This window comes from Macaca thibetana, chromosome 15 (assembly GCF_024542745.1).
Source record: "Macaca thibetana thibetana isolate TM-01 chromosome 15, ASM2454274v1, whole genome shotgun sequence".
Taxonomy (NCBI): Eukaryota; Metazoa; Chordata; class Mammalia; order Primates; family Cercopithecidae; genus Macaca; species Macaca thibetana.
The window spans coordinates 47,862,545-47,878,039 of record NC_065592.1 but is presented as its reverse complement, the minus strand read 5'-3'; the positions used below and the strand labels follow the sequence as shown (position 1 = coordinate 47,878,039).

Below are 15,495 nucleotides of genomic sequence, written 5' to 3'. Positions count from 1 at the left end.
GCATGGTGATTCATCTTTTCTCTTGAGATTCTTAAACTAGGGTCCATAGACCCTATGGAAGCACTTCAGTGGCTCCATAAACTCCCTGGTAACACATACAAAATGTGTAAATATTCATAATGCTGAAAAGCAGGTTTCACAGCTTTCATCACATTTTTAAAAATTAGTCTGTGGTAGAATCTTCAGAGTCCTGCGAAAGTCTCCCTCCGAGTTGGAGCTGTTGGAAGCAGAGGGAAACAGTCAGGCCAACAATGACAGATGAGTCCTGAATCTCTGATATCCAGCCATGTCCAGTCTGTGTGACTATCAGATGCCAGGCTCTAGAAAATGTCCCTGAATCTGAAGACATCCTTAACCTGAAGTATGATCTGGTCCCTACAAGGACCATTTGTACCTGGGTATCTCAGACAGACCCAGAGAAGGAAAAATACACTCTGAGCCTAAGGCTGGCAGTGTTCATTACAGGTCCCAGATCAAGCCACTGGACTGATCTCTGGGCATGAAGAGGGAATGGGAGCCACTGAGGGGAAGTCATCTCCAGACCTGGCTCCTAAGAGCCTGGGGCCAAAGGAGCTCTGCCAAACTCCTGAAGAACCCTGTAATGAGGGACTCCCCTTCAGCTAATGCCGGAGGTCTCCCCGGACTCTGAAATAACCTTGAAACAGCAGAGGGAAGGCAGACCTAGGACAGGCCCAGGCAGCTAACCAGAAAATGTTATTTGTGTCCTGGCAGGACACAGCCAAATCCGTAAGCTTCAGAAATGCAAGGTGCTTTGAAGCCAAAGGTTCATTTATATTGTGGCTCTGAAACCTCAATAAAATAAAGTTCACCCTGAATGGTTTAAAATGAAGATTCCTAGGCCCTCAGGATTGTGATTCAGTAATTCTTGGGTAAAGCCCAAGTGCTTACATTTTTTAAAAGGTAAACTAGTAATTCTGATCTAAGGAGTACATGGAGTACGTATTCATAAAGTTTCCAGCAGCAGTAAGGATTCAGATGCAGAGAGGCATGGATCAGGTGAATCCTCCTTCCCAGCCTCCAATGAGATAAAAGCAGAGGCTTCCAGTTAACATTTATGGAGTCCTTCTCCGTGCCAGATACTATGCTAAACCCTTTACATAGATTATTTAATCCTTATAACTCAACTCTGTTATGTCCATTTACATATGTGAATTCTGAAGTTCAGAGAAAATAAGTAACTTACCTAAGATCCCTCAGCTCTGAGTAGCAAAGCTAGGATTGGGACCCAGGTCTGAATCCACAGCCTGTTCTTAACTAATACGCGTATGATTTTCTTTTTCTTTTTCCTTTTTTTTTTTTTTTTTTTTTGAGATGGGGTCTCAGGCTGAGCACGGTGGCTCAAGCCTGTAATCCCAGCACTTTGGGAGGCCGAGACGGGCGGATCACGAGGTCAGGAGATCGAGACCATCCTGGCTAACCCAGTGAAACCCCATCTCTACTAAAAAATACAAAAAACTAGCCGGGCGAGGTGGTGGGCACCTGTAGTCCCAGCTACTCAGGAGGCTGAGGCAGGAGAATGGCGTGAACCTGGGAGGCGGAGCTTGCAGTGAGCTGAGATCCGGCCACTGCACTCCAGCCTGGGAGACAGAGTGAGACTCCGTCTCAAAAAAAAAAAAAAAAAAAAAAAAAGAGATGGGGTCTCACTCAGTCGCCCAGGTTGGAGTGCAGTGGTGCGATCTCAGCTCACTGCAAGCTCTGCCTCCTGGGTTCACACCATTCTCCTGCCTCCGCCTCCCAAGTAGCTGGGACTACAGGCGTCTGCCACCACACCTGGCTAATTTTTTTTTTAGTAGAGACAGGGTTTCACTGTGTTAGCCGGGATGGTCTCGATCTCCTGACCTTGTGATCTGCCCGCCTCAGCCTCCCAAAGTGCTGGGATTACAGGCGTGAGCCACCATGCCCAACCAATTTTCAAAAGTTTCTGTGCCTGCTACCTGATGACTGCAAAGAAAAGGCCACATGCCCTCTGCAGCTGGGTTGGGGAAGAACCTCCAGGAGCCACAGTGTATGTAGACAACCACCTCAGGAGAGGAAACAGACAATCGAGCAGGCCCACAGATCCAGCATCAAGCCAGATAGAAGAACTGCGGATGGATGGACTAATGACGTTAAGGATTACAATCCTGGAGTGCAGAAGGAGCAGAGAAAAGAGATGAAAGACATTGGGTAGTGAGAGATGGACAAAAAGGGCTAAAGGAACTGGCTGATCTCAGGGAAATCAATGAAATGCCACGGAAAGCTTTTGATCAGCACAGGTCCGAGGCCCCTGGGTTCTACGGCTTCTGCTGTTAGTCTTGCATTTATACTGTTCAACTGATCGGAAAAATAATGAGTTGATGCATCAGACTCAATACCAAATTTGGATGGTGACCAGGACCCATTATAGAATATGAGATTCTCATCCATTAAAGGGGCATAACAATAGCACCTAACCTCGTAGAGTTATGTACAGAGAGAATTCAATGAGATCATTTGAGTAAAGTGTTTAGCATAATGCAGGACACATAGGAGTCAGACAAATGTAAGCGGCTATGATCATTAATTATATAATTCTTACTATACCCATGCTAAGTAACCACTGTGGCATCTTGTTTGTTTGCGAAAAGGTCAAATGTCTCTATAGACTGTGGCTTTTTCTCTCCAGAAGACGCTTTGGTTAAGGGTGTTTACTTTTTTCTCACAACTTGAGTGAAAAGTCCCACCCCCAAAGATATCCACAATTTGATCAAAAACAACTTTTTAGCTTTCCCTTCACCTTTAGTTTAATATTATCCCAAAAAACAACTGAATACAACTGTTTTATCCAAATTTGTTCTCAAGGAAAAATAAAGTAGTGGCTCTGTGCAACTTTTTCATTCACCAACCACCTTTTCATGCATTAGAGCCTATGCTGTAATTGTCAGCTGAACTTCAATAGTTTCCACCTACTTAAGAGAGATACCTCAAACAAATTAACTTTATTTTCAGACAACAGGTCCAAAACGACTTCACAGCTGAATCATGACGAACATGTGGCTGTTTCCTCACAGCCAGGAACCCTTGATATTAGAAGAAAACTCCAACCCCCTACACCCTCATCTAGCCTCTTTGCTCACAGTGAAGAACTGATGAGACAGAATTCCTGAGAAGGGAACATTTAGGTAATCTAAGATAGAAGGGAATGGAAGGACTGGACAAAGTAAGCCTCCCCACGAAGGAAGGGAAAAGAATAATATTACATAACAGACTAACAGAAAACAAGGCCCATCAGTATCTTTAGGATAAACAAGAGGCCACTCTAGGTGCTCTGATTAAAGGGTGTCCATGCCTACAGAGGTGGAGGATAAATCTAAGAAACATAAATTTATAACCAGCCCACTGCTTTCATATTCTCCCTTAGGTCAGTGTGAACATAGCTTTGCTCCCAATGGTCAGACCTGACATGGGTCCTGAAGATGGTGAGTCAGGTATATCCCAGCCACCCTCACCAGAGAATATATCTATGACAAACCCCAATTCCTAATCCTGAACTACTTCGAGCGACTCTACATTGTGGCCACTCAATAACAGAATAAACTCTGTGAAAAAGCTGCATGTTTTCATTTAGGAAATGAGTAGAAGTTCACAAGCAACCCAGAATAGATGCCAGCAGTTTGCTCCAGTGGGCCACACCGCAGCAGCAGCTCAGGCCCTGCAGAATCACTGTGTCCAGTGCTTCCTGAGATGTTCTTTCAGCTGAGGAATGGAAGGCAGCAGCTGCTGGCACTCATGACAACGAAGGGGCAGCTTCAAGAGCTCAGGCATCCCATCTCGGACAGTCACTCTACCAGCCTCTTGTACCATCTCGATCACAGCTGCAGGCAAGGAAGAAAAGTCAAATCCCAGCTACTCTGGAAAACCCATATGAGATACCAAAAATAAAATAAAATAAAAAACATGACTCCAATCAGTATGCCAGGCCAGGTATTCTAAAGCTCGGTAAGTTTAGTTTAGACTTCCCTCAGGCAAAATGAGCTTAATCAGATTATAAATAGGAGCAATCACCTTTGAAATAATACACTCCTTCAGGACACACTCTAGGCAATCCATATTACTTTGTCAAGAGCTCATCACAGTGCTTTACCTCTAGTTGGCCCTTGGTAAATGCCAGCTGCCATTGTGAACACCCCAGCAATGCTTAAGCTCTTACACATCAGGAAAGCATTTCCTGGTGTGTAAGAAAGCATTACACACCAGGAAATGCTTTCTTCTACATATACACAGCCTTCCCCCTGCTATTTCACCACTCCTGACAGGAGGCAGCCCTGAAGCTCATACCCAACTGATGGCAGAAGAGACAAAGAATTGTCCACAGTTTTCTTATCCATGAACTCCACTAATCCTCACGGCAGCCTTTAAGTCCCCTGTTGTCACAATAAAACACTGACCCTGACATAATAGCTTTCTAGGTCCCCCAAGAAGACAACTCACAGCAAAGTGGCAATAATACTACAATCCAAATAATCCAGTTTCTTTTCACAGGGCTCGTTTTTTTTTTTTTTTTTTTTTTTTTTTTTTTGAGACGGAGTCTCGCTCTGTCGCCCAGGCAGGAGTGCAGTGGCCGGATCTCAGCTCACTGCAAGCTCCGCCTCCCGGGTTTACGCCATTCTCCTGCCTCAGCCTTCCGAGTAGCTGGGACTACAGGCGCCCGCCACCTCGCCCAGCTAGTTTTTTGTATTTTTTAGTAGAGACGTGTTAGCCAGGATGGTCTCGTGTTAGCCAGGATGGTCTTTCACCGTGTTAGCCAGGATGGTCTCGATCTCCTGACCTCGTGATCCGCCCATCTCGGCCTCCCAAAGTGCTGGGATTACAGGCTTGAGCCACCGCGCCCGGCACAGGGCTCGCTTTGTAGGGAACACAAAGTTGTACATAGGTTTTTGAGGTCAGGTTGTTATTCATGGAAACAACCAAATTAAATATAAGAACAGCTCAGAAAACGAAACAAATGTGAAAACCAAGCAACACTGTTTACCTTGTGATTCTAGGAAGTATTCTGTATTGAAAGAATTCCAATGTTTTTTGTTTTTAAGGCAAGGAGAATCAAAATCCTGGCTGATCACATGAAGATGTACATGGCTAGTTGAAAGAAAAAAAAACTGAGCATTAAACTCTTTAACAACTATGGCTTAATCAAAAGGACAAAGAGTATGAGTACATTGTATTCATACTCTTTGAATATTCATACTATTGAATTGATAGTATGTCCATTTAATTCAATTGATTCATTCATTTACTTAAGAATATTCAACGCTCAATAAGTAGGTACTATGGCCAATAACTAGGTACAGGCACTGAGACTTTAGCAAGAAACAAAATAGGAAAAGCCTCTGTCCTTATAGAAATTGTATGCTAATGAGGAAAGACAAATAATAAGCAAACAACAACAAAAACTTAAAGAATTAACATTGCCAAGAAAAAATAAGGAAAATGGGATAGAGTGCCCGGGAGTAGAAGCTGCCTCTTTAGTTAACAGTGTTCAGGGAAAGCATCTCCCAGGAAGTGATTTGAACTGAGACAGCAGCCAGGCAAGCAAGGTCTGTGGGAAGAGTGTCTCAGAAAGTGAGGAGGCCAAGAGCAGGGACCCTGAGATGAGGAAAAGCTCAGGGCAACTAAGAAACAGAAAAAAGGTAATATGGCCCAAATGTATGGCCTGAATTGTTGCAGCCAAGCAGCAGACACGAGGCAGAAGCCAGGTCATAAAGGCTCTTAAAGGCCAACAAGGGGTTTGCATTCTATTCTGAATCTACTGGGAAGCTCTTGAAGGATTTTCAGCCAAAGAGTGCTATTATCTGATTTATATATATATTTTTAACAACAAAAAATTTGAATGACAAATTTTTTAATGGACCACAATTTAAAAGTGGGCCTATTTTAATTTTATTATTCTTAAATTCATTCTTTTGAAAATGCTACCAGGTGCGATGGCTCACGCCTGTAATCCCAGCACTTTGGGAGGCCGAGGCAGGTAGATCACTTGTGGTCAGGAGTTCAAGACCAGCCTGACCAACATGGTGAAACTAACTACTAAAAATACAAAAAACTAACTGGGCGTGGTGGCAGGCACCTGTAATCCCAGCTACTCAGGAGGCTGAGGCAGGAGAATCACTTGAACCTAGGAGGCGGAGGTTGCAGTGAGCTGAGATCGTGCCGCTGCACTCCAACCTGGGTGACAAAGTTACACTCCGTCTCAAAAAAAAAGAAAAAAGAAAATGCACTTTATTTTTGGAATGATAAAAGATTTCACTATGAACTGACAAAGTAGAGGTGGGCTGATACTGGTAGGTCAATTCTTCATGTAGATATTCAAATGTTGTTTTCTGTATTACATCAAAATGATTTGCAACAGGAAACTGGAAAAGGGGAGCAAAGCAGACTGCAAAGCATATACTGAGGTCTTTCCATAGGTATCTGATAGAATGCAGATTCAGCACAACAAAACGTAGACTTTGCAGCAGTGGCCGGTAAGTGTATTGCAAGTGTACCCTAAGAACCTATATAAAAACCATTTTTTTCTTATTCCTAACAGAAAAACAAATTTTGTTTTGTTTAAACAATAAAATGTAATGGAAAGATCTGTACTATATAACTACTTGCTATAACCATCAGAACACTGCATGTTCTCACTCATATGGGGGAACTGAACAATGAGATCACTTGGACACACGGTGGGGAACATCACATACCGGGGCCTGTCGGTGGGGTGGGGGGCTCGGGGAGGGATAGCATTAGGAGAAATACCTAATGTAAATGATGAGTTGATGGGTGCAGCAAACCAACATGGCACATGTATACCTATGTATTAAATCTGTATGTTGTGCACATGTACCCTAGAACTTAAGAGTATAATAATAAAAAATAAAAAATAACTACTTGTTATAGCCCATGTGTTCAGTTTGTTCAACAACCTTATTCACACATGATGAATTACATGAACAGAAAGTCACCAAATAAGGCTCAAGACAAAAAAATTATCTATCAACCTCCATATGAAAAGACCACAGCTTTAATGATTTATACAATCCTCAAGCTTAATACTTGGTCAGTATAGGTTTCCAAATCAAAATCAAGTCATAGGCTGTTTACAATAACTGCATTATACTAACATTTTATTTCCAGTATTTCTTCCCATGAGGGAAAAAAATCATCAGAAGCTTTCACTCTTGAAAAGTCTCCTAAACTAAAACAGTGTTCTTCTCCAAAATGAAAATACAAAGTCAAACAGTAAATAAACAAAGCTAAGCTAATTTCAACAGTCATATTTCCAAAAGTAAAATCTATTAAGTACAATACACCTGCACAAGAAATTACAAGAAATGATTACAGTTACAGATGCAAAATAATATCTAATTATCCCAGTCCTGTGAACATAATTAAAATCAAATTCATATGCTAGTTCAAATATTATGTACAATTTAGATAAGCTGGTCAAGTATTATTTGAATATACACCATATTTGTTAAATCTAAAATCATATTACCTTTTCTCTTCCTTTAATATTTGTAGATACATGCCAATATGGAAAAAAAAATGTAATTTCCATTTATGTATTAACAGAGAATTTCTACTGCATGTTTCAAACTGTTAAAAAAAAAAGTCGGCCGGGCGCGGTGGCTCAAGCCTGTAATCCCAGCACTTTGGGAGGCCGAGACGGGTGGATCACAAGGTCAGGAGATCGAGACCATCCTGGCTAACCCGGTGAAACCCCGTCTCTACTAAAAAATACAAAAAACTAGCCGGGCGAGGTGGCGGGCGCCTGTAGTCCCAGCTACTCGGAAGGCTGAGGCAGGAGAATGGCGTGAACCCGGGAGGCGGAGCTTGCAGTGAGCTGAGATCCGGCCACTGCACTCCAGCCTGGGTGACAGAGCGAGACCCTGTCTCAAAAAAAAAAAAAAAAAAAAAAAAAAAAAAGTCAAGGTACATTTTCACTTAAGAAAGAGATAAAAATAAATTACCAGAATTTTAATTGATAAAAGTTTCATATCAATTTATAAAAATGACCCAAGCATGTGGCTTGTACCTATAATCCCAGCTACTCAGGAGGCTGAGACAGGTGGATCACTTGAGGTCAGGAGTTCAACATTGGCCTGGGCAACACAGTGAGACCCTCATCTCTAAAAAATTGTTTTAATTAGCCAGGCATGGTGGCGCACCCATAGCCCCAGCTACTCGGGAGGATGAGGCAAAAGGATACCTGGAGCCTAGGAGTTCAAGGCCGCAGTGAGCTATCATCTGGACACTGTACTCCAGACCGGGAGACAGAGTGAGACTTCAATCTCTTAAAACAAAAGCAAAAACAAAAAATGAGAAAAAAAAATCCATTCATAAAAACGGGGAAAGAAAGCTGGGTGCAGTGGCTCACGCCTGTAATCCTAGCACTTGGAGGGGGGCCAAGGCAGGTGGATCATTTGAGGCCAGGAGTTCAAGACCAGCCTGGCCAATATGACAAAACCCCATCTCTACTAAAAATACAAAAATTAGCTGGGCATGGTGGCGCATGCCTGTAATCCCAGCTACTCAGAGAGCTGAGGCATGAGACTAGCTTGAACCCGGGAGGCAGAGGTTTCAGGGAGCTGAGACTGTGCCACTGAACTCCAGTCTGGGTGACACAGCGAGACTCTGTCTCAAAAAAGAAAAAGAAAAGAGAAAAAAAAAAAAAAAAAAAAAAAAAAACTGAAACAGATACCATACAATTATCATATGGTCTCCAATATAAGAAGGTATTTAAAGAAGGGGCGTTGGGTCAAAAACAAGGACTAACCCAAGTGTGCTGCTTTAAAAATAGAATTTATAGGAAAACTAGTTGCTTGGCCTAGTTTTAAATCTAATTACAAAATCCATCTTTTTTTTGTTTTTTGAAAAGCATAACAAATTTATTTAATCCAAGTTTTATGTGACACAGGAGTCTTCCAAATGAAGATGCAAAGATACAGGGAAAACTATCCATTTTTACACTTGGGTTTGTTGAAGAATGAAAAGCCTCTGTAGAACCATTATTCCTTCAAAAGGGTATACAACTTAATGAGAATAGACTGAGTGGGGAAACCCAGCAAGGCCTGTCTGTCCAGATTCTTCTTAACCTCTTTGTGCAGCATTCCTTCTTCCCAGGTATGCGAATGGCAGTCTTACGACCTACTATCAAACAAAGTAGATCAGAGAATTTCTTGATAGCCAGGTCTACATAGAAAAGAAGGTTAGAGTAATGTTTTGGGTTTTTTGGTTGGCTTTGAGGAAGAAAGGTTCTAGTATCTATAACCTGCCTTGAGAAAGAGGAATTATAGTTTCTATGGCTTGCTTAGGGGGAGAATGAGGGGCAAGACACAGGGGGCAAGAGAAGGTCGAGGAGAAGCTTTGCTTCTGAGGCCTTTATTTGGGGTTATCATTTTCTAAGCCCCAACAACCGTATCTGCGAAATGGAAGTGAAGATACCTACTTTACAGGGTTGCTAAGATGATGAAATGAAAGAAATAAAGCTCAAGTGCAATTTCTGATCAATAATAGCTAGCAGATTTTTAAATGAGGTATCACCTGTCCCATAAACATTTATGGTATGTATCCTCCTACCTTTAATATCCATGGTGGGGGATAGGAGAGCAGGACAGGAAAAAGCTACAATTCTCCCTTAACTACAAGCCAGATTAGCACTGTTTCTGCTGACTCTACTTTCATGATCCACTTTCTTACACTGGTGATACGCAAACCCTAAAGCTCTATTGTTAATACTCACTTTTTGATCCATTTACTATGATTGGGCTTCTGTCCCATCACACTGCTAAAAGCATATTTTTTTGGATATAACTTATGTTTTGCTAACTACCAAATTGGTTCCCTTTTTTTTCTATCATGAATATATTTAATATAGGTAACTTTTTAAAACTTTTAGGTTCAGGGGTACAAGTGCAGATTTGTTATATAGGTAAATTGTATGTCACAGGAGTTTGCTATATAGATTATTTCGCCACCCAGGTAATAAGCATAGTACCCAATAGGTAGTTTTTCAATCCTCCCCAACCTCCCTCCCTCCACTGTCAAATAGGCCCTAGTGTCGGTCGTTCCCTGCTTTGTCTCCATGTATGCTCTGTATTTAGCTCCCATTTATAAATGAGAGAACATGTGGTATTTGGTTTTCTGCTCCTGTGTTTGTTCACTTAGGATAACGGCCTCCAGCTCCATCCATGTTGCTGCAAAGGATATGTTCTCGTTCTTTTCTATGGCTCTGTAGTATTCCATGGTGTATATGTACCACATTTTCTTCATCCAGTCTACCACTGATGGGCATCAATCATGGTTGATTCCAAGTCTTTGCTACTGTGAATAGTGCTGCAATGAACATACAAAATCTAATTTCTAAATAGTCCAGATATTTTGGTAGTTATTCCAGCTCAACAGAACTTCCACTGATATCCACATTCATTACAGACAACAAATGTTATCAGTCCATCAGCACTATATCTGTATATGTGAACAAGCCACTCTGGGTTCTACTTGCCTTGGTCACCTAATGCTCTCTGATGGCTTCTTTGGTCAAGTTTTTCCATATCTCTCTGAGCCCATCACTGGACATTTCCTGTGCCATCATTCTAGCAAATAAGACATTAGGAATATTCTCACATGGTACATTTTCCCTTAAATTTGGATTCTTTGCTCTTTAAGATTTGATATCCTACTTCATACTCCACCTTTGCATTTTGTATCTATATTCCTTAATTTCTTGATATGCAGTCTCCTCAATTTGAGATCCTAATTCTTCCTCACCAGTTCCAATAGCAGTGTAGCTATCTCCTGTTCGGAGAGCTGCAGCAAGCACCTCCCAACACTTTAACCAAGCAGAGTCAGAAGTGCTTCATTCCTGAATAAAGGATGAAACACGAGTATCTAGAGCATTTGTCTCACCCTTTCTGCTGCTTGCATTGCCACCGGAGCTACTTTCTTCTCTCGCTTCAGGGCTATTCTGCAATGTTACTACAGGTTCTTTTTTCTTTTCTTCAGGGTCTTTCTTGGTTGATAGTAACTTTTTCCCAGATTTCATGACAGACTGTTGAAGATATAACTTCTTCCTCTTTATGCTGCTTGCCATTAGCATTAACTGATATTCTGATTCTTCTCTGGGCTGTAATAATTCCAAGGTCATGGGAATATTTTTAAGCTCCTTTGGCAAATCCAATGCATCAGCTGTATTCTTCTGCACCATCTTGTCCATTTAGTTGGCAATGGGAACGACCTTGTCTTCTGTGGCTCTGGCAGGTCTTCCCCACACCCAGCCAGATGGAGGTGAGAAGTGCGTAAACCCAAGGTGGAAAGGATGGTAAGAAACAAGCCTCTGTAAACCCAAGGTGGAAAGGATGGCAAGAAACAAGCCTCTGTAAACCCAAGGTGGAAAGGATGGCAAGAAACAAGCCTCCGTAGTCCTGACAGACTGGACCAGGCCCTTTCTCACAAACCAAGCCCATGGGGCAACCTGATTTACATGTTTAAAAGATCACTCTGACTATTGTGCGAAGAAAGGACAGATAGGGAGAAACCAGTTAAGGAGGCTGCTACAGCAGTCTAGCCCAGAAAATCAAAATCACAGCCTACCCTAGAGCTGAGCTGTAGCAGCTGAGACGGCAACAAGCAATCCTACTTTGAATGCACTTTGGAATAGAACAAACAACTTATTAATGGGCTGCCTGTTGCTTTGGGACGGTGTTACTTACTGAGATAAAGAAAGTTAGGTGAAAAAGAAGGTTTGGGGAAGAAAATCAGGAATTCTCTTTTGGACTTGTTAAACCAAGTAGAATGCCTTTTTGTGTAACAGTTTTCACTCTTAAAATCAGTAATATTTCACATTCTCCCAATAAATAATCAAAGTCAATCAACATGTGTGCAGAATCCAAAATGAAATACAAGCACTAATAAATAAGCATAGCTATATTACAAATGAATGAGGAAACCACACTAAAGGGGCTGAGGAAGAAAATACAGTAGCTAACCTAGCTTTGGAGAACAGTGTTTTGACTAGATACGGTAAGGCTAAAAACAAAAAGAACTATAGGCAAGTACTGTACGCTAGTCAGTAAATATCTTTCTCACAGGGGTATGGGTTAAGAATCCTGCGACTATTTTATGGGTACACTAGGACTGAACAAGTAAATGAGTTTATTGAAACTAATGAGAGCCAGGTTTCTCACTGTTGGAGAAAGCAGTTACAAAAAAGGAAAAAGGGAAACAAGAATGAAACTTACAGAGTTGGAATGGTGTCAGAGATATCAGTATGAACTCATGATTTTCCACATACAAATAAAGGCAAAAAAACACAGAATTATAGGGCTGTGTGTGTGTGTATGGGTTAGGATTCATACAGGTATTTCTGGCTCTATTGGCTGAGAGGACCTAGACGCAAGGACACCCTGGAATCAACCACTTCTCTGACAGAAACCTAGGGCCCAAGACCTAGGGCTCTTTGGAGAAGTGGTTCATTCTAGATAAGCCTGGAACATCTTGTGGGGCCAGAAAATAAATTGCCCAAAAGATGGTGAAGGCATATCAAAGTCACACAAGAGCTGACCTAAACGGGCTTTCAATAACCAAAGCTGAACAATTTGAGCAACAAAATAATTATAGTATTGAATTATAACCTATAGAATAAACATCCATGAGTCCATACTATTAAATGATTGAATAAAGAACTAATGAGAAAGACGGAACAGCTGGTTCACACAGAATAATTTCAACCAATAAGTTAGGTGAAGGAAGTATAAAGTCACTATAGAATAAATACCAATACAATAACTATTACAGGCAAGATGAACTAGTAGATGCTAAAATCATTGGGTGCAAGTTTGAGGAGACATAGTAGCATAGTCTCAAAATATCTAACCCAAAATATTCATGAATTAAAAAAAAAAAAAAAAAAAAAAACAGTCAGTTTTGAAGGTGGAAACCTGGCAGACACCACCTTAACAAAATGATCAAGGTTAACATGACCAGTAATAAATGATCTCAACATCATGCCACCCCCATATGATATATTGAGAAGGACACAATCAGAAACATCACTTCAGTGATTTAAAAAATGGATAATGTCAACCTAATCATGAAAAAAAAATTAGACAAACCCATATTAAAAGACATCCTAAAGACAATTAGCCAGTACTCATGAAAAGTGTCAAGGTCATGAAAGCCAGGAAAGTAGGAATTGTCACAAATTGAGGGAGACTAAGAAGAGAACAAATAAATGAAATGTGAGATTGGATTCTGGAGTAGAAAAAGAACAATACAGGAAAAATTGGTGAAATTCAAATAAGGTCTATAGTTTAGTTATCTACAGTTAGTATTATGGAAGGTCTTTGTTTTTTTCATACTTAATTTTTTATTTCTTAACTGAAAACATTACTTTTACACTAGGAAAAATAAATTTACTTATCACCTTTTCCTTTCTAACATGTTCATTTATTCAAAATTACATCATACAGAGTAATATAAAAGGGTATATAAATAGCAACTTTGCTTATTGGCTCAATTTGCCTCCCATATATACCTACCACAGCTCTTGCTGTAAGCATTCTCCATAGCATGACAACATTCACTATATGAAAAAGGTAAGGGCATCATGATCACTATGTGAAAAGGGCTCAGTGGCCAAGGGCTCTGTTAGTCAGGGGCTCTGCATTAGGGAAACAGGATTGTGGGTGACTTTCCCTCCTAAATTTTCAAATCAGGCTTTAACAATACAAATATATTTTTAAAGTGAGGTACAGCATACATCCACCCTATGACCTAACAATTCCATCTCCAAATATTTATTCTTTTTTTTCTTCTTCTTCTTTTTTGAGACAGAGTCTCACTCCGTTGCCCAGGCTGGAGTACAGTGGCGCAACCATAGCTCACTGCAGCCTCAACCTCCTGGGCTCAAGTGATCCTTCCACCTCAACCTCCCAAGTAGCAGGTGTGTACCACCACCCCCGGCTAATTTTTTGTATTTTTTGTAGAGACAGGTTTTGCCATGTTGCCCAGGCTGGGATCCCTAAATATTCACTCAAGGGGAAAAAATAAAATAAAGTACATATGTCCATGATACACATAATAACACACATGAATCTCAAAATTATGCTGACCCAAAAAAGCCAGACCAAAAAAGAGTATGCAATGTATGATTCCATTTATACGTGGTAGCTCTAGAAGAGACAAAAACTATCTATGCTGAAGGAAATAAAAGCAATGCTTGAGGGAGGATTGACTAGAAAGGGGTAAAAGGGAACTTTCTGGGATGAAAAGATAAGACATCTTCTGTATCTTAATCAGAATGATAGTGGCAAGATTGTACGCACTTATGAAAACTGATCAAACTATGCATCTTATGCACTTTATTGTATGTAAGTTATGCCTCAATTTAAAAGAATCAGTACTGACTAGGGAAAAATCTGGCACAAAGATTTCATTTGGTTAAAGTGGCCAGTAACCTAAGTCGTAATTGTTCACCTAAATAAAATGTGAGTGTTGGTAGTTAAAATAAATAAATAAATAAGCAGAGAAAATCCTGTCACATGCTACAACATGGATGAGCCTTGAAGACATTATGCCAACTAAAATAAGCCAGTCACAAAAGGACAAGTATGTCCCTGTATGTAGGTACCAATATGAGGTACCTAGAGCAGTCAAATTCACAGGGAAGGAAAGTACAATGGTGGTTGCCACGAGTGGGAGGAGGAAATGGAGAGTTATTATTTAAGGTACAGAGTTTCAGTTTGGGAAGAGAAAACAGTTCTGGAGACGGATGGTAATAATAGCTGCATAGCAATATGAATATAGTAATGCCAATGAATTGTACACTTAAAGATGACTAAAATGTAAATTTTGTTATGTATATTCTATCACAGTTTTTAAAAAAACAAAATAAAAACTCTAAAATCTAGACTCATCATCTTATTGCTTAAATCAAAGGAATCATGGAGATCCACCTTGCTTGTATCCTTTGAAAGAAATCAATCATTCCTTTCTGAATCCTTCTGGGTATAAGCCATAGGAAAACAGATTCTACACTTTTCTCTCATTTTATTTTCAAATCCTGCATCTACTAAGCTGTCATTACAGAAGTCTATGATGTTTGTTTCCTTCAGAGTAATGGTCCTTAATCATTCTGGGGTTACAGATGCTTTTGAAGAATCTGATAAAAGCCACTGACCACAATTCTTCATCTGAGGATAACGAAGCTGCTTCATCTAGTTCATATATTAGGCTCTCGAAGGTTTATATTTTGAGAGGAACAAAGAACCAAATGTAACTGAATTATAGGCAGAAGTGGGAACTCAAAGCTTGCATGCAAGTCAGGCAGAGAGATGGAGGCTTCAGCCCACCTGCTTTGGAAAAACTCCATCCCACTTCCCTGGGCCTCAGTGCAATCAGTGCCTTCAGCAAGCCCAGGCTTAATCTATCTGCCCACCTGGACAGAACCAGGAGCCAGCAGCACTACCCACATGG

General features: G+C 40.7%; 2 protein-coding genes and 1 pseudogene across 9 annotated transcripts in view; 1 reads left to right on the top strand and 2 right to left on the bottom strand.

Moving 5' to 3' along the window:
• Positions 1-2,816: 2,816 nt before the first annotated feature.
• Positions 2,817-15,495, bottom strand: part of APTX (aprataxin) — a 30,434-nt gene continuing 17,755 nt past the window's right edge. For all 7 annotated transcript variants that reach the window (XM_050760806.1, XM_050760808.1, XM_050760810.1 and 4 more), the window contains 2 exons: positions 5,012-5,115; positions 2,817-3,854 (listed from right to left, as the gene is read on the bottom strand). In XM_050760806.1, the coding sequence (XP_050616763.1) occupies positions 3,700-3,854; positions 5,012-5,115 (259 nt within the window). In that variant the 3' untranslated portion in view covers positions 2,817-3,699. The remainder of the gene's footprint in view (positions 3,855-5,011; positions 5,116-15,495) is intronic.
• Positions 7,943-15,494, bottom strand: LOC126937415 (transcription elongation factor A protein 1-like; annotated as a pseudogene). The gene has a single exon (XR_007719720.1). The product of XR_007719720.1 is annotated as a transcription elongation factor A protein 1-like (transcript).
• CHMP5 (charged multivesicular body protein 5) overlaps positions 9,925-15,495 on the top strand; it is a 297,689-nt gene continuing 292,118 nt past the window's right edge. The window contains exon 1 of the mRNA XM_050760839.1: positions 9,925-9,928. The gene's annotated coding sequence lies outside the window, so the exon portion shown is untranslated. The remainder of the gene's footprint in view (positions 9,929-15,495) is intronic.